At 44.7% G+C, this 25760-nt stretch overlaps 1 protein-coding gene across 9 annotated transcripts in view; it reads right to left on the bottom strand.

Annotated features, from left to right (window-relative positions):
* TBC1D1 (TBC1 domain family member 1) overlaps positions 1-25760 on the bottom strand; it is a 226342-nt gene that overhangs the window by 35556 nt on the left and 165026 nt on the right. For all 9 annotated transcript variants that reach the window (XM_044298071.1, XM_044298096.1, XM_044298114.1 and 6 more), the window contains 3 exons: positions 14006-14191; positions 5392-5553; positions 4642-4800 (listed from right to left, as the gene is read on the bottom strand). In XM_044298071.1, the coding sequence (XP_044154006.1) occupies positions 4642-4800; positions 5392-5553; positions 14006-14191 (507 nt within the window). The remainder of the gene's footprint in view (positions 1-4641; positions 4801-5391; positions 5554-14005; positions 14192-25760) is intronic.

Genomic DNA, 25760 nt, shown 5'->3' with positions numbered 1-25760 from the left:
GCTTTATCCACAAATTATTACTTCTTATTGTTCATTTTTATTGCTCTTTGCTTGATGTATCTGATTGCACGCAAACTGTTTCCGACAATTACGTGAGGTTTCTATGGAGGATTCCCTCACTCATTGGAACAGTTCATCATAGTATAGATATGTGTTCTCACAGCCTTCTTTGATGGCAAAAATGCCACCACAAACAAAGCAAAAAAATATGAAAGTGGTTCTCCAAGTTTTTTTTTTTTTTTTTTTTAAACTCTCCTTCCCAATGCCCTGCCGCTCCCATGCTGACACTCCAATCCCCACTAGGCCTAGTCCTTTGCACACGTGACTGCTGAGGTCAGTGATTGGCTGCAGCAGCCACGTGAACGATGAACATGTTATCACTACACACCCAACATGAATCAGTGTCTAGATCCATAGCGGTGGAGCTGAAGTTTTTTTTTAAATGTTTTTTTTATTTATTTTTACCAAAATTGCAATAAAACTTGGAGAATTCTCTTTTAACCCTTTACAGGGAACCTGTCACCTGGATTTTGGGTACAGAGCTAAGGACATGGGTTGCTAGATCACGGCTAGCACATCCACAATACCCAGTCCACATAGCTCTGTGTGCTTTTATTGTGTCAAAAAACGATTTTATAGATATGTAGATGAACCTTAGAGGAGTCCTGTCTGTTTTTCATAGATGAGTCCAGCGTTCTGACCCTGAGCCCAGCACCACCCCGCATCCTCCGAATCTTATCTCTGCATCCCTACGTCCCAAAGCTAGAGCTTCGTAATCTTGTGATGCACGAGCTAGCGCATGCGCAGTTCGTTCACTGAGGCTGATGCCAGCACAGGGAAAGAAAACTATGCCGACACTGCGCTTGCATCGCGAGATTACGGCGCTCTAGCTTTGTGACGTCGGGGAGCAGGGATAAGATTCAGAGTATGCGGGGCGGTGCTGGGCTCCTTCACAGTGGGCGTGGCTGGGCTCCGGAAACGTTAGCAACAGCTCCTTGGGCTTCTTACTTGCCTAATTTACATATGTATAAAAAAAATTGACACAATAAAAGCACACAGAGCTATGGGGACTGGCTATTGCAGATGTGCTAGCGGCCATCTAGCAGCCCATGTCTTATATACCCAAAATCCAGGTGACAGGTTCCCTTTAAGTGAATGGTTTTATGCAATCACTTTCCTGTAGCTTGATAAATTGCTGCTGCACAACCCCTTTAAGGCTAAATGCACACGATCAGGATTGTGTGTGTGGAAAATCCACACTGTAGGTCATGCAAATTGTATCTGAAATTCTCATGTACACGATGCAAAATTTTTCCATGCGGACTTTGACCTGCGGTGTGAATTTTAAAATCTGCAGTATGTCAATTTATTTTATTATTCCTGACGGGATTTTCTCCATTCACACAATGGGGGAGTAAAATCACATGAAAACATCAGATTTACCCAAAATCATTACCTTCGTGAGTGTTTTCTCAAAGAAACAGTATCACAGCCTGCAGACTATGGACATCTGAACACTTGTGAAATATCAAAACCTAAATTAATATCTAAGCCGAGTATCTGCAAGCGGCTGATATGATATGCATATAAGTATGTGAATAAGGCCCCTTTCACATGAGCGAGTATTCCGTGCGGGTGCAATGCGAACGCATAGCACCCGCACTGAATCCGGACCATTTCAATGGGTCTGTGTACATGTGCGCTGCGTAAAAATCACAGCATGTTCTATATTTAGCGTTTTTCACGCAATGCTGGCCCATAGAAGTGAATAGGGCTGCGTGTGTTTTTCACGGATGGTTGTTTGAAAATTTTAAGTTTTTTATCACGCGCGTAAAAAAAACGCATCAATGTGCATTTTGTCCACACAATAAAAACCGAACGTCATCGCAGGCAAAACTGAATGAACTTGCTTGCGAAATCGCGCATTTTTAACTGAACGCATCCGGACCTAATCCGTATCGCTCGTCTGCAAGGGCCCTAAGTCATATAAGTAAATATGCGTGTTAATTTAATGTCAGAATAATGAGCATATTTCAACATGATTTAGTCTACACGGTAACTGTGGCAGCTGCCGTACGACCAAAGCTCGCAGTGTAGCGGGACTGCCATAGGAATGGATGGGGATTTTTTGCAATTCAAGTGTTGCGTTCGCAGCCAGCATGCTTGTCACGCTGCGACCCCATTCATTCCTATGGCAGCCCTGCTACGCTGCGTTCTTTGGTTGCGATCACCATATAGACAGACCCTAAAAAAAAAAAGAACAAAAAAAAAATAAAAAATAGTACAATGGCAAGTGGTTGAAATAACAGTGCTCATGTGTTCCCTCTTAAACATGGGCGTAGGGATCACCATAGCAGCCATAGCAATGGCTATGGGGCCCTACGCCACTGGGGGCCTGGGCTGCCTGCTGAGGATTATTATAATTTTTTAAATTCATGTGGTATAGCTACAGGGGTCGCAGGCCCCTCCAGGACAGACAGAGAAAGCGCTATCTGCAGGCTGTGGGCTGTGGGCAGTGCGATAGGGGGCGGCTGGAGGCAGAGAGGTGTACCTGCAGTGAGGAGAGGGAGTGGTCCCGCTCCCAGTCTGGGCGGCAGTCCTACTGGCCGGAAGTGGAAGAGGCGGAGCGTACAGCGAAGCTGCGTGCTGCTGGGCCTGGCAGCACTGCTGGAGTGTGGGCGCGCAGACGTTCAAGTGGCTGTGAGGTGAAGGCTGGCTGACTCTGGGACTGGTAAAATTTACTCTGGAGTCCTGGACCATTATATCTAGGGAGGAGGGGGGAGCAGGACCCTGGAGGTCTGGACCAGTACATTTAAGGAGAAGGGGGGAGCAGGACCTGGAGGTATGGTCTGGACCATTATATAGGGGGGAACACGACACTGGACCATTATATCTTGGGAGGAGGGGGAGCAGGACCCTGGAGGTCTGGACTATTATATTTAGGGGGAAGCAGGACCCTGGAGGTCTAGACCAATTTATTGAGGGGGGAGCCGCAGGATCTCCAAGGTCTAAACCATTAAATTGTGGGGGGGAGCAGGACACTTGATGTCTGGACCATTATATCTGGGGACTGGCGGTGGGAGATTTAGGATGGGTGTGGGGGTGGAAGGTCTTGGAGGAGTGTGGGGATGTTGGGGTGGGAGGTACTGGAGGGGTGTTTGGGTGGGAGCTCTGGAAGGGGTGGGAGGTCTGAGAGGTATGTGGGGGTGGGAGATCTGGGAGGGGGGCCCATAATTTTTTTTGCTATGGGGCCCAGTCATTTCTAGCTACGCCCCTGCTCCTAAATCTTTGTACCTGACCATTAAGTCTGACTTTATCTGGCGGTAAATGACCCAAACAGATTAGTATTGGTCTTAAAGGTCCAGCAGAAAAAAAATCCTAGTGGCAAGCGATTTGGCTTCAAATTATTTCTTATGGGATGACTCACAAAACCACCATCATATCATAAATATCATTTTTGGTGCTACCCTACTGTGCAGCCTGCCACAGTATCCATAGTCGGTGGTCCCAGACACCACAACTTCAACGATCTCAGACTGCACACTATAATGGCACAGATTTTAGCTTCTGACCAACTGATCATTCCATTTCTGAACCAGCATGCCCTTCAACCTGGTCTTGTAACCAGAGGACATGTGCACAGTGGCGAGGCTGTCCCATTGTAGATCTTCATTCAGTGCAGTAGCATCCACTCTTCAGGCTTTCTTAGAATGCACAGACTGGAAAATAGGCCATAGTCTGAGCTTTCCTGAAGGCCACAGTGCTGCCCATCGGTCATATTGCACAGAGCATAGGACAAACCCGGTCACAATCATTGTGGCTATATTAAATCTTCAGAAGTGGAGAGCCCCAGCAGTAAAGCCAGCCAGTGCTACTATAGCGTGAGATACGCTAAGTGTGAAGGTAGGTTCCGTGCCCCTATGTGGTGTAATGGTACCACACCTCGCACCCATGGAACCCTAGTACGACGCCTACTGTGATCATTTTTCTGTCCTGTTGTGCATAGGAAAGAAACCTGTCAGTCATGGTCTGGAGGTGGGGAGGACAGGGAGAGCAAGCTGGCGCGGGCTGTGGGGTTCAACATGTTAGTACTCTAAGTGACAGACTGCCCAAATTAGCGGGTTCATCACTACACTATGGTGCCCTAAGGGAGAACTGCATAGTGCAGGTGACAGGTTCACTTTAAGGTGACATACGTCCTTCAATAGCTGTCAGCCATCTCTCCTCATACAGATATACACTCATCTGAGTGCACGTGTCATCAACTGGAAAAAGAGAGATACCTCTGGTGGTGTCTCTAAATGATCAGCTGTTGAAATCAAACATGGTTAATGCTTCTATGACCTAACGTAATCTGTTGGGGAAGTCAGGAGCTTCCCAAACACATTAAACTGTCCGAACCCATTTTCAGGGGGACAAGCCAACAATGTGTTTTAATATGGCCTTTAGGCCATATTCACATAAACAGAAGCCATGATGATGTAATGGATCTATAGTCACTGACTGACCCCACTGAATGTTGAGGTTTCCATCTACTCCTGCCATCAGAAGTGGTGGAACCTCAAACTCAACCCCTGACGATTTATGGTTAGTAGAACATTACTAACACATAAAAATAGCCTATTATTCAATAAAACTTACCCAGATCAATAAGAATTGCATGCTGTTGGGTGGTCAGCTGCTTTAGTAGCTCTTTATAGGGGACATCTTTAACAGGGCTTCTGTTGGGCACCTGATGCCTTAACTGATACTGTTCTGCTAAAAACTTCCAGATCTCTCCTCGATGATGGCGAGGGACACCTAAGAATAAAAATACAGGTTTAGTTTGCTTTCTAGTGTTCTGAATTCTTCTTTACAGTGAATCTGACAGCGAGCTGCTGTGACGGCTCAATCTGTAGTCTTTATCTCTGAACTCCTAACAGCTCAAACACTCATTTACGCTAAATTCTTAAACGGATACAAATTTAGCTGTAATGAGCATTTATCAGCTGGCAGGAAAGAACAGATAAGAGCTACAAATCTATCCCTCAGAGCAGCTCTGACAGTGTGAAGCAGAATTCAGAAATTTAAAGCTGTAGAGGAAAAACTAGAAAAATCTGAATAAGGACCAACTGAAAATTGCAATAGAATTGAAATATTTGAACCCAAAGTTAGTAAAATGCATCTCTTCCAAAGTTATTAATATATGATGTGCCTGCCCTTTAATTTGAGGGAGGAAAAAAATAAAAAATAAATCTATAAAAAAAAAAAAAAAAAAAAAAAAAAAAACACAACAACATTTGCGTCTTTTATGGTTCGAGTTGGTTTTAAGTTTTTTTGAACTTTTTGGATAAAGCATTACATATACGTGATCAACAACTGCAATGTTCTGTAGGCATTTCACATGATTACCTTGCCCAACAGCAGCATGAATCTTTTCCATATCGGTCTTAATTTTTGCTCTTCCAGGGGTGTTCAGCATTTTTTCCCACACTAGTGTCACATCTTTAAGACAGGGAGTGATTTCTTCATAGTCAAGCTTCAGGCGTTTATTTAGCAAATCATTTTCTGAGGCTTTGTAAAAACATGAAAGTAAAACAAGTAACAATCAGTGAAATTCAAGCTCGTCAAAGTTACAACCCAGCTAGAAAAGAAAAAAAGTTTATTGCAAACAGGTCTGAACTTTAATAGAGATTGTCCAGAACGAGGGACTCCTTTTTTAAGTGCTCTATTTTTTTATTTTATTTTTGCTCTGTTATTTTTCCGTTCTTCTGATCTGATCCTTCAGAACAACATAAAAAGAAAAAAAGAAAAAATCTTGTGCATCAACTATGCACATTTAGCATCCATTTGAACCATTTCCATCTGAGATCCGTTTTTTTTCCCCAGTCTAAAAAACGAATCTCAGATGGGAATAGCTCAAACGGATGCTAATTGTGCATAACTGATCCATTTTTTTTTTTTTTTTTACAGGATTAGTTTTTTCTTTATTTTTCTGTTCTTCAGACGGGATCAGAAGAATGGAAAAACAGTGAATAATTTTTTCAACCAAAAAGTGATATTTAGACCACAAATATTTTTTTTGCTGAAATATGCCAATATTGTTCTATAAAATGTTACTTACAGTTTGCCCAATTTCCTTAATACATGAGAATATATATATATATATATATATATATATATATATATATATATATATATATATATATATATATATATATATATATATATATATAGAGAGAGAGAGAAAGAGAGAGAGAGAAAAAGTGGCAGCACCGTCTCTAATGCAAACAGGGGGTTGCAGCTGGTCCAATATGGATATAAGCAAGTCCAATACATAAAAAAAAAAAAAATGGGCAGCACTCCAGAAGATAAAAAAGTACAAAAATCTTTATTTACCCAACCAGGACATGCAACGTTTCGGCTCTATGCTGGAGCCTTTCTTAAGGTTGCATGTCCTGGTTGGGTAAATAAAGATTTTTGTACTTTTTTATCTTCTGGAGTGCTGCCCATTTTTTGATAGAGATAGAGAGAGATATAGATAGATAGATAGATAGATAGATAGATAGATAGATAGATAGATAGATAGATAGATAGAGATATTTTATATCTATCTATCTATCTCACAAACACAAGAATAAAAGGATACCAAAAAGTAAAAAAAAAAATAATCCACCGACTATAAAACACGGATAATACTTGAGAGAGGCTTCAATTTGGCCCTTCCTCTTTCTACCCCTATAATTGTCATGTTTGCGGGTACAGAATAAAAATTTATTGAATTCCCATGATCCTAGCATATGGGCTATATGTCCTCAAAAAGCATTGATGAAAAAAGAAAAAAGCACAAATTTATTCCAGTTTAATAATGTCTGAGCCCAAAAAGTTGTCTGTCCTTCAGCACAATGAAAAATTCAATAGGAACATTCTCCATCTCCTTGCAACATTTTTGAAAAAACTCAAAGGTTGCAGCAATGTCAATTCATTAAAGGAGCTCGCCATACACACCTCACCCATATCCACTGAAAATAAACTACAGGTATGCCCCGAGCTATTATATTACGAGGGAATTTTCCCAGCCAGCTATTGTATTGCTGTGGCTTTCACACCCCTGAGAGATTGGCAGCAGAACGCAGACTGAAGATAAAGAGATTAGCGGCTGAAGAGAGGAAACATTGGTGGCTTCTGCATACATCCTCATAATTTTTTTTATGGTATTCCCATCTCAGATAATGGGGGCACATTGCTAGGATATGCCCTCATTGTCTGATAGGTGAGGGTCCTACCCATCTCATAAAACACAGCCGAAAACGAAGCTGGCAAAGTGGTAGACTGTAGTGCTGGGTCCGGCCACCACCAAGCGTTTCTACTGGCCTGTCGAAAATAGCCGAGAGCTGCACTCTGCTATTTTTCGGAATCCCCATAGAATTGAATAAGAGCGCTCCACGCTTGCAGGGCCACTGCTTCCACTGACTTCTATGGGTCCTCCGAAAATAACCAAGCCAGCGCTCGGCTATTTTTGGTTGCCCCATAGAAATTAATGGAGGGCAGCAGAGCATGCGCAGTGCGCCCTCCTTCACTTTGCTAGCTGAGTTTACGAGAGGTGGGACCCGCACCTATCAGACAATGGGGGCGTATCCTAGCTATAATGCCCCCATTGTTTGAGATGGGAAAACCCCTTCAAAAACAATTCTTGTAAAATACAGAAACATTGATAATATGTGGAAAATATTTCTTTGTGCTCGTCACAGGACAAACAAGAAAAACCGCATCCATAACGTTACATCTTACATGACAAAATCCAAAAATAAATAAAAATCGCTTGCCACCAATAAAATGGCCCAAAAGTTTAAAAGGGGTTGTGCAAAGGTTTTATATTGATGACCTACCCACAGGATACAGTAGGACATCAATATCTGATATGTGGGGGTCTGATACTCCTGCCAATGAGCAGTTTGAAGAGGAGGCAGGCGTCTATGAGAGCACTGGTTCCTCTTCATTACAGAAAAAATGACGCGTGGTGTAATGGTGGTGTAGTGCGATTACAAGTACTTGCTCCATTCTCCCGCCCATCTGATAACGATGACCTACAAAACCTTTTGCATAAATCAATAGTACAAGTGTCCAAAAGGAACTTTATAATATATGTCTTATTAATGAGAAATGTCTAGTTCTCATGGTATCAGCTGTGTACCCCCAGGAAGTCAAAAAGCCCTATTCACTGACTTTTTGAAGCCAGAATTCTGGTATGCAGGGGGCGATAAATTCCCCCATTATATTTCATCTTTAAAAGGGAATCTGTCACCAGAAAATTCACTGATAAACTAGGCACAATGCCTGGTAGCACTAGCTCAGATTAAAGGGGTTATCCAATACCTTAACCTCCCCTCCCCCCAATGCACCAGGCCCCTCACAGGGAAGATACTTACCCCACTCCCCTCCTGGTCCCGGAACATGGGGGGGGGGGCATTGGATAACCCCTAAGGCCTCTTTCACACGGGCGTCATGTTTTTTGCCCGGATAAGAGCCGGGTGCGTTGCGGGAAAATGCAAGATTTTTCTGCGCGAGTGCAAAACATTGTAATGCGTTTTGCACTCGCGTGAGAAAAATCGCGCATGTTTGGTACCCAAACCCGAACTTCTTCACAGAAGTTCGGGCTTGGGATTGATGTTCTGAAGATTGTATTATTTTCCCTTATAACATGGTTATAAGGGAAAATAATAGCATTCTGACTACAGAATACATAGTATAATAGTGCTGGAAGGGTTAAAAAAAATAAAAAAGTTAAAAGGAAACCTGTCACCATGATTTTGTGCATAGAGCTGGGGACATGGGCTGCTAGATGGCCGCTAGCACATCCGCAATACCCAGTCCCCAGAGCTCTCTGTGCTTTTATTGTGTTAAAAAAAAACATTTTGATTGATATGCAAATTACCTGATATGAGTCCTGTAGCTGGAGATGAGTCCAGCGGAAAGGAGCCCAGCACCGCCCCGCGTCCTCCGAAGCTCCTCCTTGCTGGCTGACGTCACAGAGCTGGAGCGCCGAAATCTCGCGATGCGCGAGCTAGCGCATGCGCAGTGTCAGCATCATGTTCATTCCCTGTACTGGCATCAGCACAGGGAACGAACTACGCATGCGCTAGCTCGCGCATTGCGAGATTTCGGCGCTCCAGCTCTGTGACATCAGCCAGCAAGGAGGAGATTCGGAGGACGCGGGGCGGTGCTGGGCTCCTTTCCGCTTGACTCATCTCCGGCTACAGGACTCATATCAGGTAATTTGCATATCAATCAAAACGTTTTTTTAACACAATAAAAGCGCAGAGAGCTATGGGACCTGGGTACTGCAGATGTGTTAGCGGCCATCTAGCAGCCCATGTCCCCAGCTCTATGCGCAAAATCATGGTGACAGGTTTCCTTTAACTCACCTTATCCTCTTGATAGCGTAGTTCCCGGTCTGTTCTTTACTAGCTGTGGGCTAAATGACCTGTGGTGACGTCAGATCACATGCTCCAATCACATGGTCCATCACCATGGTGATGGAGCATGTGATCTGACATCACCACAGGTCCTTTAGCCCACAGCTAGTAAAGAACAGACCGGGAACTACGCGATCAAGAGGATAAGGTGAGTTAACTTTTTTCTTTTTTTAACCCTTCCAGCACTATTATACTATGCATTCTGTAGTCAGAATGCTATTATTTTCCTTTATAACCATGTTATAAGGGAAAATAATACAGTGAATAGACTGTCACCTAGAACCCATGCGTAAAAAAAAATAGCACCGCATCCGCACTTGCTTGCGGATGCTTGCGATTTTCACGCAACCCTATTCACTTTTATGGGGCCTGCATTGTGTGGATTATCGCACCGCAACGCACAAAGAGGAGCATGCTGCGATTTTCACGCAACGCATAAGTGATGCGTGAAAATCACCGCTCATGTGAACAGCCCCATAGAAATGAATGGGTCAGGATTCAGTGCGGGTGCAATGCGTTCAACTAACGCATCGCACCCACGCGGAATACTCGCTCGTGTGAAAGGGGCCTAAATGTCTCATTCTGGAGAAAAAAAAGGCCTCATGCACACGGCCGTGGCCGTATTGCAGCCCGCAAACAGCGGGTCAGCAATATGCGGGCACCAGCCATGTGCTCCCTGCATCACGGATGCGGACCCATTCACTTGAATGGGTCCGCAATCCGGGGCTGCGGTGCGGAACGGAGGCACAGAACTCCACGGAAGCGCTACGGAGTGCTTCCGTGGTGTTTCCGCAGCGCAAAAAATTTAGAACCTTTTTTTTTTTGCAGTGCAGACGGATCACGGGCCCATTCAAGTTGAATGGGTCTAGATCCATCCCGGCCGCCGCACGGAAGTTGTCCGGCAACGGTGTGTGTGGAGGAAGCCCAAGGCCTCTTTCACACGGGCGTCATGTTTTTTGCCCGGATAAGAGGCGGGTGCGTTGCGGGAAAATGTGAGATTTTTCTGCAAGAGTGCAAAACGTAATGCGTTTTGCACGCGCATGAGAAAAATCGGCATGTTTCGTACCCAAACCCGAACTTCTTCACAGAAGTTCGGGCTAGGGATCGGGGGTTGTGTAGATTGTATTATTTTCCCTTATAACTTGGTTATAAGGGAAAATAATAGCATTCTTAATACAGAATGCATAGTACAATAGCGCTGGAGGGGTTAAAAAAAATTTAGAAGAAATTTAGAAGAAATGCCGGGCTGCGCGAGCAAGTGGATTAAGGGGAGTTTAAAAAAAAAAAATTTAACCCCTCCAGCGCTATTGTACAATGCATTCTGTATTAAGAATGCTATTATTTTCCCTTATAACCATGTTATAAGGGAAAATAATAATGATCGGGTCTCCATCCCGATCGTCTCCTTGCACGGTGACTGAAAATCGCACCGCATCTGCACTTACTTGCGGATGCTTGCGATTTTCACGCAGCCCAGTTCACTTCTATGAGGCCTGCGTTGCGTGGAAAACGCACAATATAGAGCATGCTGTGATTTTCACGCAAACGCACAAGTGATGCATGAAAATCACCGCTCATGTGCACAGCCCCATAGAAATGAATGGGTCCGGATTCAGTGCGGGTGCAATGCGTTCACTTCACGCATTGCATCCGCGCGGAAATCTCGCCCGTGTGAAAGGGGCCTAACTGTGTGCACCCTTGCTCCTTCTGCTTCCTCTGACAGCCCCTCCATCATTTTGATTGACAAGGACTGGCGAAATGACTATGCAGGAACCTGGCACTGTTGAAAGCAAAGGAAGCAGGAGAAGCAAGGGTGCACACAGAGGCTGGGGTCTGCCTTGGATGCACTTAACCGCTCATTTGCATATGAATGAAAGGTCCTTTTTATCCCATAATGATGCAACGGATTGCTAAGTGAAAGGCATCATTACATTCAGGTGAGCTAGCCCTACAAGGCATCATGCCTGGTTTATTCGCGAATTTCATGGTGACCGATCCCCGTTAATATGCATATACGGTAAGTACAAATTACATTGTTTGTAGCCAACATACCTAGCTGGTTTATTTCATATTTTTGTCTTTTTATACAGTTCAAAATCTGTCTACAAGACATTTTCCTCCTTCCTTGTTTACCTGGTTTCGTCAATTACATAAGTCAGAGGAGAACGTTACCATTGTGTCTTTTCACAACTAGTTCCCACAGGGAACATTTATAAAGAAGCAGACTAGTCATCAAAAAGATCAGGATATCACACCACTGGTGACAAATGTATAAAAAGGGTTCTCTACAACAGTGTTTCCCAACCAGTGTGCCTCCAGCTGTTACAAAACTACAACTCCCAGCATGCCCGCACAGCCAAATACTGTCCGGGCATGCTGGGAGTTGTAGTTTTGCAACAGCTGGAGGCACACTGGTTGGGAAACACTGCTCTACAAGCCCTGCTGGTTAGACAATAAGCTAACCAGGGTCCCCCATCGATCAGCTGTAATGTGTGGGGAAGCCTGAGACCGTGTTCAGGGCCACCACAAGGGAAACTACGCATTACACAGAGATCATTCAATCAAGGGTTGTCTGCAGGACAAGACCTCCAGACTAAAAAAAGCTTTTTGTAACTGCTCTCCACCATGGCCGAGAGAGGAGGATCCTGGACATGGAAGCCCCATTGTATTGAATGGGTTGTCCTAGGTTATGTCCACCAATTGTACAGTTTTAAGGTGGACTTGTACGCATATTTACAGCGTTCATTTTATAAAATTTACTATACCGTACGTAGATTTGATGGTGAGAAAGACAGCACTGTCTCCTCAGCTTAGAATATGATAACCAGTCATGGATAGCATCAAAGTGATGCTACTGGCCCAGTAATGGAGTGCAGGAATCTAGCTCCAACATGAAAGGACCTTTCCTAATTCGACATAGGAGATTAGGCATGTACAAAATTGGCAACATTTTTGTGTCCTAACTAACGTTAAAATACAAAATAAAAGCTTGTTGGTTCTAATTATATATAAACAGGGTGTGCAACCCCAACTCATTTGCACATACAGGCTTAGAGAGGTGTCCACACTATATGGTTAGTAATACTCTACCAAACACCATATGGCAGGGATGGCCAACCTGAGGCTCTCCAGCTGTTGCAAAACTACAACTCCCAGCATGCCCAGACTGTCTACAGCTAGCAGCCTACAGCAGGGCATGGTGGGAGTTGTAGTTTTACAACAGCTGGAGAGCCGCAGGTTGGCCATCCCTGCCATATAGCGAAAACAATGGATCAGTGGTGTGCTAATGTGAGAAAAGTCTACCTCTACTGACAATAGTGTCTGGTGGTCAGGCTCAACCAACAGACAGAGCGTCACAGGACTGGTTAGAGTGTGTGCTGCCTATGACTAATAGTAACGGTCTCCTAGATACCCTCACTCACGGCTACTGCCACCATTAATTGCATCAGCCCCTAGTATTTGGGAAACATATCACATTTCTGTGCCTAGGTATCGTCAGATCAGTGTCACCCTGGCGGCCATCCTAGCGCCGATACTCTAACCGGAGTGTCACTGATCGCATCAGGCAGTGACTAATATGCAGCAGCGTCTCATTTTGTAGGCTCCTGATGAAGTGCCGACGATGACCAGGCACAGAAACACGTTGAGCCAGAGTCACGCGCATGATCGGTTTCCCAAATACTAGGGACTGATAAAATGAATGGTGGCAGTAGCCATGAGCGAGGGTATCTAGGAGACTCACTATTAGGGCTTGTTCACATGACTGTGCTGTCTTTTGCAGATCCGCAAAAAAACTGATGCCGCCCGTGTGCCTTCCGCAATGTGCGGAATGGAACAGGAGGCCCATTATAGAAATGCCTATTCTTGTCCAAAAAAATAAATAAATGAAGAATAGGACAGGACTCAATTTTTGCTGGGCCACGGAACAGAGCAACGGATGCGGACAGCACACAGAGTGCTGTCTGCATCTTTTGCGGACCCATTGAAATGAATGGTTCCGTATGCGGAACGCAGAAAACGGCCCGTATACGGAACGCAAAATACGTTTGTGTGAACGAGCCCTTAGTCATAGGCAGCATACACGCTAACCAGTCCTATGACACATTGTCTTCTGGTATATAATTGGCCTCTGTGAGCCGACCACCAGACACTGTTCCGGTTAGTCATAGGCAGCACACACGCTAACCAGTCCTGTGACGCTCTGTCTGTTGGTATACAATTGGCCCTTGTGAGCCCGACCAGCCAGACACTATTGTCGGTAGAGGTAGAATTGGATCGTGAACAAATAAGTGGGGGTGCTTTTCTCACATTAGCACACCACCGATCCATTGTTTTCGTTATATGGTGTTTGGTAGCGTACGACTAAACATATAGTGTGGACACCTCTCTAAGCCTGTTTGTGCAAATGAGTTGGGGTTGCACACCCCGTTTTTAAATAATTATAACCAATAAGCTTTATTTTGTATTTTAACATTCCCATCAGGCTTTGATAATCAAAAATATTGCATCAGAAAAATAAAACGTTTAAAGCCACCAGTCTAACGATTTACCTTGTAACTTTTGGTTCTCTTTTTCCATCCTGAGAAGTATAATCTGCTGTATGATGGCCTTTTTCCAAAGCTCTCTCAGTTCTTCAGGAGTGCGGAGCCTTCCTACTGATAGAGTACCAAATGGACCATCTTCAAATACCGGCTGTAGAGGAGACCTTGGGGGCAAATCACCCACTTCTGAACGTTCTGTAGAAACAACATACAATGCATCTATCATTTCACATCTGACACAACATCCTTAAAAGGGGTTTTAATACTGATGACCTATCGTCAGGACAGGTCACCAATATCAGAACGGCGGGGGCTGACACTGGGCACCCCCACCAAACAGGTGTTTGAGGAGGCCGCAGGGTCCTCACAGCTCACCAGGCACAACGCCGTCCATTGAATAGTGACTGTTTGGTATTGCAGCTCCCCCCCCCATTCACTTAAATGGGACTGAGCTATGTCTAGACCAGTGTTTCCCAACGAGCGTGCCTCCAGCTGTTGCAAAACTACAACTCCCAGCATGCCCGGACAGCCTTTGGCTGTGCAGGCATGCTGGGAGTTGTAGTTTTGCAACACCTGGAGGCACACTGGTTGGGAAACACTGGTCTAGACCACATGACGTCATTGGCCTAGGAGAGGGCCACAGCACTCACCGAAGCATGGTGGTCTCTTCGAACAGCTGATTAGCAGGGCTGGCGGGAGATGGACTCCTGCTGATCTGATATTGATGATCTATCCTGAGAATAGCCCAACAATATCAAGATTTTTCATGCAAGACATTAGGAGGACAAGTTAAAAATAAGTGGTTTCATATATGGAAACAGGTCAGACTAAGGCTACTTTCACACTAGCGTTCGGGGTTCCGCTTCTGAGTTCCATTTGAAGGCTCTCACAAGCGGCCCCGAACGCATCCGTACGGCCCCAATGCATTCTGAGTGGATGCGGTGTCCGCTTGGCCGTGCGGAGCCAAACGGATCCGTCCAGACCTACAATGTAAGTCAATGGGGACGGATCCGTTTGAAGTTGACACAATTTGGCTCAATTTCAAACGGATCCGTCCCCCATTGACTTTCAATGTAAAGTCTGGACGGATCCGTCTGACTAACTTTCACACTTAGAATTTTTTTCTAAACTATAATGCAGACGGATCCGTTCTGAACGGATCCCATCGTCTGCATTATAGGAGCGGATCCGTCTGTGCAGACACCAGACGGATCCGCTCCGAACGCAAGTGTGAAAGTTTCACACTGGCGTTTTGGCTTTCCGTTTCTGAGATCCGTTCAGGGCTCTCACAAGCGGTCCAAAACGGATCAGTTTTGCCCTAATGCATTCTGAATGGAAAAGGATCCGCTCAGAATGCATCAGTTTGCCTCTGATCAGTCTCCATTCCGCTCTGGAGGAGGACACCAAATCACTGCCTGCAGCGTTTTGCTGTCCGCCTGACGAAGCGGAGCTAAACGGATCCGTCCAGGCACACAATGTAAGTCAATGGGGACGGATCAGTTTTCTCTGACAATAGAAAACGGATCCGTCCCCCATTGACTTTCAATGGTGTTCAAGGCGGATCTGTCATGGCTATAGAAGACATAATACAAACAGATCCGTTCATGACGGATGCATGCAGTTGTATTGTTTTAACGGAAGAGTTTTTGCAGATCCATGACGGATCCGAAAAAACGCTAGTGTGAAAGTAGCCTTAGGCAGTCTTGATGTTCTAACTGGTATAAAACCCCGACTGGTGCAATAAGTTGCTTCTCATTTCTTAAACAAAAAGACACATCTCGTGGTCGTGGAAAAGATGTTAGTCTGTTTGAGAAATCATTGGCATGCATCAAGCAGAGAAAACACTAGGAGATTGCAGAAACTACTAAAGTTGGGGTAAGAACTATCCAACGCATTATTAAAATCTGGAAGGATAGTGGGGACCCATTGTATTCGAGGAAGAAATGTGGCGGGAAAAAAATCCTGAATGATGGTGATCGACGAGCACTTAAACTTTTGGTGAAATCAAATCGAAGAAAAAACAACAGTAGAACTCAGGGCTATGTTTAATAGTCAAAGTAAGAGCATTTCCACACACACAATGCGAAGGGAACTCAAGGGATTGGGACTGAACAGCTGTGTAGCCAAAAGAAAACCACTAATCAGTGAGGAAAACCAGAAAAAAATGGCTTTAATTTGTAGGGAGCATAAAGATTGGACTCTGGAGCAATGGAAGAAGGTCATGTGGTCTGAGGAGTCCAGATTTACCTGGTTCCAGAGTGATAGGCACATCAAGGTAAGAAGAGAGGCAGAGAAGTGATGCACCCATCATGCCTAGTGCCTACTGTACCAGCCTGTGGGGGCAGTGCTATGATCTGGGGTTGCTGCAGTTGGTCAGGTCTAGGTTCAGTATGTGCTCCGAGAATGAGGTCAGCGACTACCTGAACATACTGAATGACCAGGTTATTCCATCAATGGATTTTTTCTTCCCTGATGGCACGGGCATATTCCAAGATGACAATGCCAGGATTCATCGGGCTCAAATTGTGAAAGAAAGTGGTTTAGTGAGCATGAGACATCATTTTATTTTTATTTATTTTTTACACACAGAATATAGGTAATGTATTCCCTTTAAATGACTGCACTACAATAAAATATTAAATTTCCCTCCCTTTGCTCAAAAGGACTGACCAAAAAAACAAGGCATGAGGAAATTTTAAATCCCAGTCAACAGTAGAAAAGGATCGGCAGAAGAGCTATGTGCGGTGAACAAACTATTACTCAATGTGAGAAACACGACACTTCTTAATATTTAACCATGGTGCTACCTGCAGTGGAGGAGAAGGAGGCATAGCTCACAGGTCACACTATACAATAACCAGCATCATAGCCGTCTGCCTGGAAGTGCAAACACAACGGCTCATACAATGGGTGAGAACTGGGAAATTATATAAACACAGGCGCGGCCAGACTCCTCGCTGCTTCTATAGGTGCCTTCACGTCTCTTATTTTTGTCGAGCTGCACACTGCTTCTCACAGACTGCAGTTAGCAGTCAACATGAACCGTATGATAAAACGTAGTTAAACATAATATTATAAAAAATTTCATTTAGAAACAAATTTCTGAAAAATAAAAATGGTTCCTTTAATTGCTTTATCCAAGCTAATTAACCCAGTCATATGCACATGACCATATGTATTTTGCGATCGACAAATCGCTGATCCGGAAAAAAAAAAAAAAAAAAAAAAAAAAAAAAAACCACAATTTTATTTATTAATTTTTTTACTTCATTGGGTCTGTGAACTGCATTTTGCCATCATGCTGCACTCAATACCCCTTAGAAAATTGAAAGCAGAGTTTTAGAAAGGTTTGTTAATTTATTAAAAAGGAAAATCTAAAATTTCGCATTGACAGACCCTTTGCTATAACACTTGAAATTTAGCTCTGTGGACCTCCCATTTCTTGGTCATCTTTGAGATGTTTCTACACCTTGATTGGAGACCAGCTGTGGTAAATTCAGTTGAGATACAGCCCCGTCTATATAAGGTCTCTCAGCTGACAATGCATACCAGAGAAACAAGCCATAGGGAGGAAAGAACTGCCTGTAGAGCACAGAGACTGGGTTATGTGGGGGATCTGGAGAAGGGTACAAAAAGGTCTACTGCACTTAAAGTTCCCAAGAGCACAGTGGCTCTTCCTAGAGCTGGTTGCCCCACCAAACTAAGTAATTGGAGGAGAAGGGCCTTGGTAAGAGAGGTGACCAAGAACCCAATGATGGCTCTGGCTGAGCTCCAAAGATCCTCTGTGCAGATAGATGGGAGAAACTTCCAGAAGGTTGACCATCACTGTAGTGCTTTATCTGGGCTTTATGGCAGAGTGGCCAAAAAGAAGCCTCTCCTTAAAAAAAGAAACATGAAAGTTTGCAGAAAAGCACCTAAAGGACTCAGGCTGTGAGAAAGAATTTTCTCTGGTGTGATGAAACCAAGACAGAACTTTTTGGCCTCAATTCTAAGCATCATGTTAAGAGGAAATCAGGCGCTGCTCATAACCTATTCAATTCCATCCCTACAGTGAAGCATGGTGGTGGCAGCATTATGCTGTGGAGGGGTTTTTCAGCAACAGGGAGACTGGTTATAGTTGACGGAAAGGTGAATGGAGCCAAGTACAGAGATATTCTTAATAAAAAAAATCTGATCGACAGTGCTCTGGACCTCAGATTACTCCGAAAGCTCACATTCCAACAAGACAGACAATTACCAGCGGTCCCCACCTAACCTGACAGAGCAGGAGAGGATCTGCATAGAGGAATGGAAGAAAATCCCCAAATGTGTGTCTGCAAACCTTGTAGCATCATACCCAAGAAGACTGGAGGCTGTAATCACTACCGAAGGGGTTTCAATTAAAGAGGACCTTTCATCAATATAATTTTATTTAAATGACCCCCCTACCTAATAGTCCGGCATCCACTGATGTTCCCCCTTTTTTTTTTTTTTCAAATCGACCCCCGAATCTTGAAACAACAGCCTTTTTCTTCTGCTGCAGCGTCTGTCAATCAGACGCTTTTTTGTAGGGGGCGTTGCTCAAGTCTTTTCTTTGCTATTCTCCTTGGCTGAGAGCGCAGCCAATCGCAGCGCTCTCTCTCAGCCAGGGAGAAGGAGCTCAAGTTCTCGCGAGAATCGCGAGAACTTGAGCTTCCTAACATCCGGTTCCAGCGCCATCTTGGATTCCCCTGACGAGGATCGCGGCGGGTGAGGAAGCAGCGCAACGAGCGGCAGGGTAAGTATTAGAATATACCCCTTTTGCTCGATGTCTAGGGGTATATTCTAATACTTACCCTGCCGCTCGTTGCGCTGCTTCCTCACCCGCCGCGATCCTCGTCAGGGGAATCCAAGATGGCGCTGGAACCGGATGTTAGGAAGCTCAAGTTCTCGCGATTCTCGCGAGAACTTGAGCTCCTTCTCCCTGGCTGAGAGAGAGCGCTGCGATTGGCTGCGCTCTCAGCCAAGGAGAATAGCAAAGAAAAGACTTGAGCAACGCCCCCTACAAAAAAGCGTCTGATTGACAGACGCTGCAGCAGAAGAAAAAGGCTGTTATTTCAAGATTCGGGGGTCGATTTGAAAAAAAAAAAAAAGGGGGAACATCAGTGGATGCCGGACTATTAGGTAGGGGGGTCATTTAAATAAAATTATATTGATGAAAGGTCCTCTTTAAGTACTTAGTAAGGCCTCTTGCACAAGGCCGTTGTGCACTCCGCATCACGGATGCGGGCCCTCCTACCGCAAGTGTAAAAGGATCAAATGAGGAATTTTCAGCACGTAGTTTAATGGAATCTTGCATCACGATCATGATTAAGAGCCTACTGGGAGATGTTGGAGGTCTGTGTCCACTACACTGCATGTACCTTTTGGATATGAAATAAGGACTGTGCAAGATTCCATTCAACTACGTGCTGGAAATTCCTCATCTGAAGATCTTTGTACCACGAAGTCGGCCCGGCTTCTCCGCTGCACCTGTAATTATTGGTAAATGGCTGGAATGGTTATAAGGGAAAATAATGGCATTCTGAATACAGAATGCAAAGTAAAATAGTGATGGAGAGGTTAAAAAAATAAATTAACTCACCGAGTCCACTTGATCGCGTAGTTGCGGATCTCTGTCTTCTTCTGTAATGTTGAGCTGCCGGCTAAGGACCTGTGGTGATGTCACGTCACATGGTCGCTCACCATGGTGATTAACCATGTGATTGGACCATGTGATGAGCACAGTGATGTCATCAAAAGGTCCTATTCCTGTGCACAGCAAAGAAGACGACAGAAGAGATGCCGGCTGCGCGATCAAGTGGATTAAGGAGAGTTAAATTATTTTTTATTATTTTTAACCCCTCTAGCGCTATTGTACTATGAATTCTGTATTCAGAATGCTATTATTTTCCCTTATAACCATGTTATAAGGGAAAATAATACAATCTACAGAATACCTAACCCAAACCTTTGGTTACCAAACATGCACATTTTTCTTACGTGCGTACAAAACGCATTACAATGTTTTGCACTCGCGCAGAAAAATCGTGCATGTTCCCTCAACGCACACGCACCTTTTCCCGCAACGCCCGTATGAAACCAGCCTAAGTGTGAAAGGAACCTAAGACAGCCCTAAGCATTGAATCTGGTTTGAGGGAGAGTTCATAGGTTTACGGGTCTTTTTTAGGTAAAAATGCCAGAAATAAGGGAAAATAAAAAACTGCAGTTTCTATGGCATTTTTCTAGTGGTACAAAAACACCAGAGCAAATTCATGTGTGTAAGGGCCATAACAGTGAAATTTATGGTGGCAGATTACCTTTAACACACCAAGTTAGAGGGAACCATGCTTCACTGCACATGAACTATTGCAACAGGTCCAAATGTCCGACTAAGATTATTTCCAGTAGCCCACTGCAATACCTCCCCTCTAACTCTTTCACAACTGAAAATTGGTATGGCTTCAGGTGAAGTGATTTCAGTATATGGCTCCATGTCTTGCTGGGATCATTTTTACATTGACTGTCTATACACCTGGTAGCCTATTCTTTTCTTTTTTTGGTGTCGACCATTGATCCTGTGTTACCCGACTTCCAGCAAATAAGCAGCATACATGGTTTGGTGTGGAACAGGAAGGTCCAGAAATAAACTCCTTGTTCCTATAAATGAGCCTGTGCGTACACAAGCCTCCACTATAGCAATTCTTTGTAGCATTGAATATGGCTAGACACACTTCTACTACTGGCCTCCACAAAGAGTCCTGCCAGAAGTGCAGAACGCTACTGGGTGTGACAACCAGTGGGTCCCTTTAAGATGTTATAGAGGTGGGTTAAAAAGTTTGTTGTGACGCCAGTTGCATTTCAGCAACGAGGGACTAGGTCCCCCTATGTAGAAGGTGATGGTGCAACCCAATGTAAGAATTCCAGAGTGGTATAAGGGTTGCCTATAGTGTCCCTTAGTAGAGATGAGCGAACTTCTGTTTTAAGTTCGGCGTCTAAAGTTCGGGTTAGGATTAGCGGAGAATCCCGATCTGGAACCGGATATGGATTCCGACTTCCGTTGTGGTCCGTGGTAGCGGAATCAATAATGGCCGATTATTGATTCCGCTACCACGGACCACAACGGAAGTCGGAATCCATATCCGGTTCCAGATCGGGATTCTCCGCTAATCCTAACCCGAACTTTAGACGCCGAACTTAAAACAGAAGTTCGCTCATCTCTATCCCTTAGGTGTGGCTTTAGCACTTTTAACAGTGCTCCTACCTGGATATCCTGGAACCCCAGGCGTTGTTGTCCGCAACGGTACAACTAAAATGGATAGGTGATGAGGGTGAAGGTGGAAGAACTTAAGTCCAGACTCTTATTGTAGTTGAACACAGCTTTACTTGAATACACTTTCACTTTCCAAACTTTATCTTGGTCATCAGCAGATTTTGGCTTAACTTTTGGCAGGAAAACACTCTCAGCTGTGCTACATCTTAGCTCTTCAGCTCTGCTATGCTGGCTGGTTTAAATAAGAACTTTTTCTCTCTGCTGAACTTAGCTTTCTGTATCTGTAAAGAAAAAAAATCAAGGCAACTGGACGTACTGTAGATTTCTTGAAAACGTTTCACTCGTTCTTCCAACGAGCTTTCTCAATTCTGAGTGACTGTACAAGAATTCTCTGTGAATTAATTCTTTACAGATATACCATGACCTGGATAAATGAGAACCTTAACAGACTTAGTTTTCTGTAGTCCGACTCTGTCTTTCTCTTAAACTGTATCTTTATGCTCATCTTTGTCTTTATCTTTGTTTTCTCCTGGGAATCTTCCCTCCTGGCTCTGAAGCTCTGTACTTCTTTCTTTAGGCCTAGCCAAGCAGACATGCTGGCTGGCACACAGCCTTCCCCATACAGGGGCTACTCTGAACTTCTCCTCACTAACTAACAACTCCCTCTCTAGAGAGGGCTGGAATGGAATAGAAGGTTTCACTTCAGGGAAAATAGCTCTGCCAAGATTGCCGCCATCTGCTGGTAGACCAGGCACATTACAAACAGTCACTTGCAAGAAAAATAAATATACATTCTGCAGGACATGGCAATAAATACATATGACACAGGATACACCATTAAAAGATAGTGGGGGGTGCAAAAAGTAGTAATGCCACTCTGGGGTATTACATTCCCGGCACTTAAGAACCAAGCCGACCTCTGTTTGTGCTTCAGGTACAGATAAATACCAATATATGCTCTTCAGGCAATTTGAACCAATACAAAGTGCTGCATAGGAACGGACTTACATAGACTAACATAAAAGACTGCTACCACTGGTACCTGACTGAGTAGGGTGTCTTGCAACGGTTCTCCCTCTCACAGTGAACCAACTAAATCACTTGTACTTCCTTAAAGTACGCACAATGCACTAAGCGCTCAACACTCCGGTGACAACCTGGCCAAAGTCACCACTCTAGAGCGTGGGGGGTGTCATATACTGTAATCCCTCCACATTCTTTGATACACCCGCAGATAGAAGGATGGCTTTATCCTGTATTCCCTTCTTAGCACCAAGGTCTTATAATGCTTTACGCTTTGTCACCTTGATGAACACTCAGGTAGCTACACAAATTCTCCTGAAGGCGGCATGCAAGGCCTTAGGACTTACTTAACCCTGGCCCAACACAAGGCTCTCAAACATATACACTAGGAGGATGAGGCTAACTCTCCAATCTCTCCATATACATAATAGCAGCAAGTTACCCTACACGATGTCAGACCTGCTTGTGACGTAACCACTTGGTTCCCCCTATGTCGCACTAGACCTAGGCTTTGCTAGCCAACACAAGGTCACATAAGAACCATTTGTTTTAAATGTCCTCAGAGGTAGTCCATAATGAGCAAGGCGATATTAGATCTACTTGGAACGTATATTAATGTACTCAGAGGCATTCCATAATACTAAGCAATACAGTAGTAACTATCTGGCGACCTGAATAAAGTGCAAACATCATAAGCCATACAAGAATGCATATCACATCACATTGTTGTACCTGCAAAAGAATATACAATGGGCACAATACTTGAACATTGATGAATATTCAAAAAAAGTTAGTGCAATTTTTTAATGCAAATACATAAAGGCATGTTTTCAATACAATAAATCAGTGCAATAAGGGAATCACATTAGAGTCCAGATCTACAATTCTTGAAAGCAAAGTGCACCATACTGTCACTTTACGTGCAACAGTCCTTTGTAATCCATTGGAATAATAATGTCATTATTTGTAATCCAAATGAGGTAGCAAAGTAATTTGTAATCCACATGGGTCTAAAAGTAGCAGCACAGGTAATGAGAACAGTTAGCAAAGGCTCCCAAATAACCTGAAAAGGGGGGGAGGGGGAGAAGGGAAAATTGGCAATTGCGATAGCTGAGGACAATGGGAGGAGTCCCAACCAAACATGACCATCTGGGTGAGGGCAGAGCCAGACAACCTGTAAAACAAGAAACACATAAAATATGCCAACAGGCCCTCACCCTTCAGACGCTGTCCATGGGGTGGCTCCCAAAGTCACTGCTCTTTGAAGACGGTAGAGATGGTCCAGCTCTTTACAGGAGGGAATGGAAGTCCTCTTCACTGCTGGAGCTACTGAACTGGATAAGCGGTTTATCCTCCCTCTGGAAATCCATCCGAGCATGGGTAGTAGAACGCCACTGCCCTCCTGTGGTGGAAGCCGGAATTAACCGGGTGGTCACACTTCATCTGCGCAGCCATCGTATGTTTGATTGGGGCAGCTGCTCCTGCAATTTCAAAGGGGTCCAGGACCTCTGGCTGGAGTGGCGTTGGTAAAAAAGCCTCCACTTGGGTCGGACGGACACCTCCAGATGCTCCCTTCTGATGAACTGTGGCTGGGATTTCCAAGGTAATTGGTAGGACACTATAGTTAGACTGTACATCAAGGCTGTCTGGTCCATGCGTCCCATCTGTCGGCCTATAGTTAGGGGTGCAGGCAGTCCCGTATGAGGGTTTCTGGCTCAGGTGCGGAGTTCTCTTGATATCGTCAAACCCCACTCTCCTCTTCCTGTGGGCGGCTAACCCGATCCCGAGCAGCTGGGCCTTCCTGCCAGTGCTTCGGCTCGGACACGGATGCCGTTGATTTATGGAGTAGGCCACTCCCGCAGCAAAGAAACCTTTTGAGGACCACATAAGGGTGTACTTCACCTGCTCCCCTTTGTAAAGATTATGATGGGCCTAAGGAAGATATGGCTTGAATAAACCCTGTACCTCGGTCTATGTTAAACCACAGCACAATTCAAATCCTGCGCTCCAGTTTTGGGTCAGGAGGCAGCGGGCGGTCGATCAAGTGGAGGACCCAATCCTTGATTGCTTTGCGGTACTCCTATGCATTGGTGACGTGGGCTTTCACCCTCCAGGGCACTATGGGATTGAAAGCATAGGTCTTTTCACTCTTCATGGGTGGTTAGATTTTTCTGAGCAGCAGAGTAGGACTTCCGGCTGCCCCACTGCACCAGCCGGTGTGGAGCTTGCGGGCACCTCCTTCTCAGATCCCTGGACAAGCTGCGGGAGGTGGATCTCCTCTAGGGCTTCTTTCAAATCAGAGAGGTCGCTTCTACTGGGCATCTCTTCCCCAGTAGACTTTGGGATAGTCTCTCCCTGGTGCGGCTCTGTCGCCATCTTGCAGCGCTCTTCTCTTGGCAAGATCACTGGAGAAGAAGGAGGTGCTTGAGGGGAGGAGCTCTCATTTTCTTTTTGCAGTCTGTAGCACCGCTCCCTGTAGGTGAGGACAGGGTCGCTCCGCAATCAACACAATAAAGTAATTTTTAACTATGGCTTTGTAAATCCAATAGGCTATAAAGTTGGTAGGCACACAGATTGTGGTCCGAATCCTGTTCGTGACGCCAAGAATTGCAGCGCACTACTGGGTGCGACATCAACCAGAGGGTCCCTTTAAGATGTTATAGAGGTGGGTTAAAAGTTTGACCCCCTATGTAGAAGGTGATGGTGGAACCCAATGAAGGAATGCCAGAGTGGTATAAGGGTTGCCTATAGTGTCCCTTAGGTGTGGCTTTAACACTTGTCATGGTGCTCCTACCTAGATATCCTGGAACCCCAGACATTGTCGTCCGCAACGGTGCAACTAAAATAGATAGGTGATGAGGGTGAAGGTAAAAGAACTTGAGTCCAGCTTTACTTGAATACACTCATCAGGGAACGATCTTCCAAACTTTTATTAGGTCATCAGCAGATTTTGGCTTAACTTTTGGCAGGAAAACTCTCAGCTGTGCTACATCTAAACTCTTCAGCTCTGCTATGCTGGCTGATTTACATAGGAACTTTTTCTCTCTGACGACCTTAGCTTTCTGTAGTCAGACTGTCTTTCGCTTAGGGCTTGTTAACATGACCGTGTGAAGCCCGTGCCCATGCTGTGGACCACAAATTGCAGTCTGCAGTGCACAGGCACCGACCGTGGCCCAGCCACATGGGGAGCGGACGCATTCACTTGAATGGGTCCGCGATCCGTCTGGTCTGCAAATAGATAGAACATGCTCTATCTTTTTTGTGGTGCGGAAGCACGGAACGGAACCCAAGGAAGCACTCTGTAGTGCTTCCGTACAGTTCAGTGCTTCCGTTCAGCATCTCCGGATTTGTGGACCTATTGAAGTGAATGGGTCCCATCCGTGATGCGGAATGCACACGGAACGTTGCCAGTGTATTGCAGATCCGCAAATGCGGTCTGCAATATGGCAATGGGCAGCACACGTTCGTGTG

This window comes from Bufo gargarizans, chromosome 1 (assembly GCF_014858855.1).
Source record: "Bufo gargarizans isolate SCDJY-AF-19 chromosome 1, ASM1485885v1, whole genome shotgun sequence".
NCBI lineage: Eukaryota > Metazoa > Chordata > Amphibia > Anura > Bufonidae > Bufo > Bufo gargarizans.
Note: the sequence above shows the minus strand (reverse complement) of the source record. Positions and strands in the feature narration are given on the sequence as shown.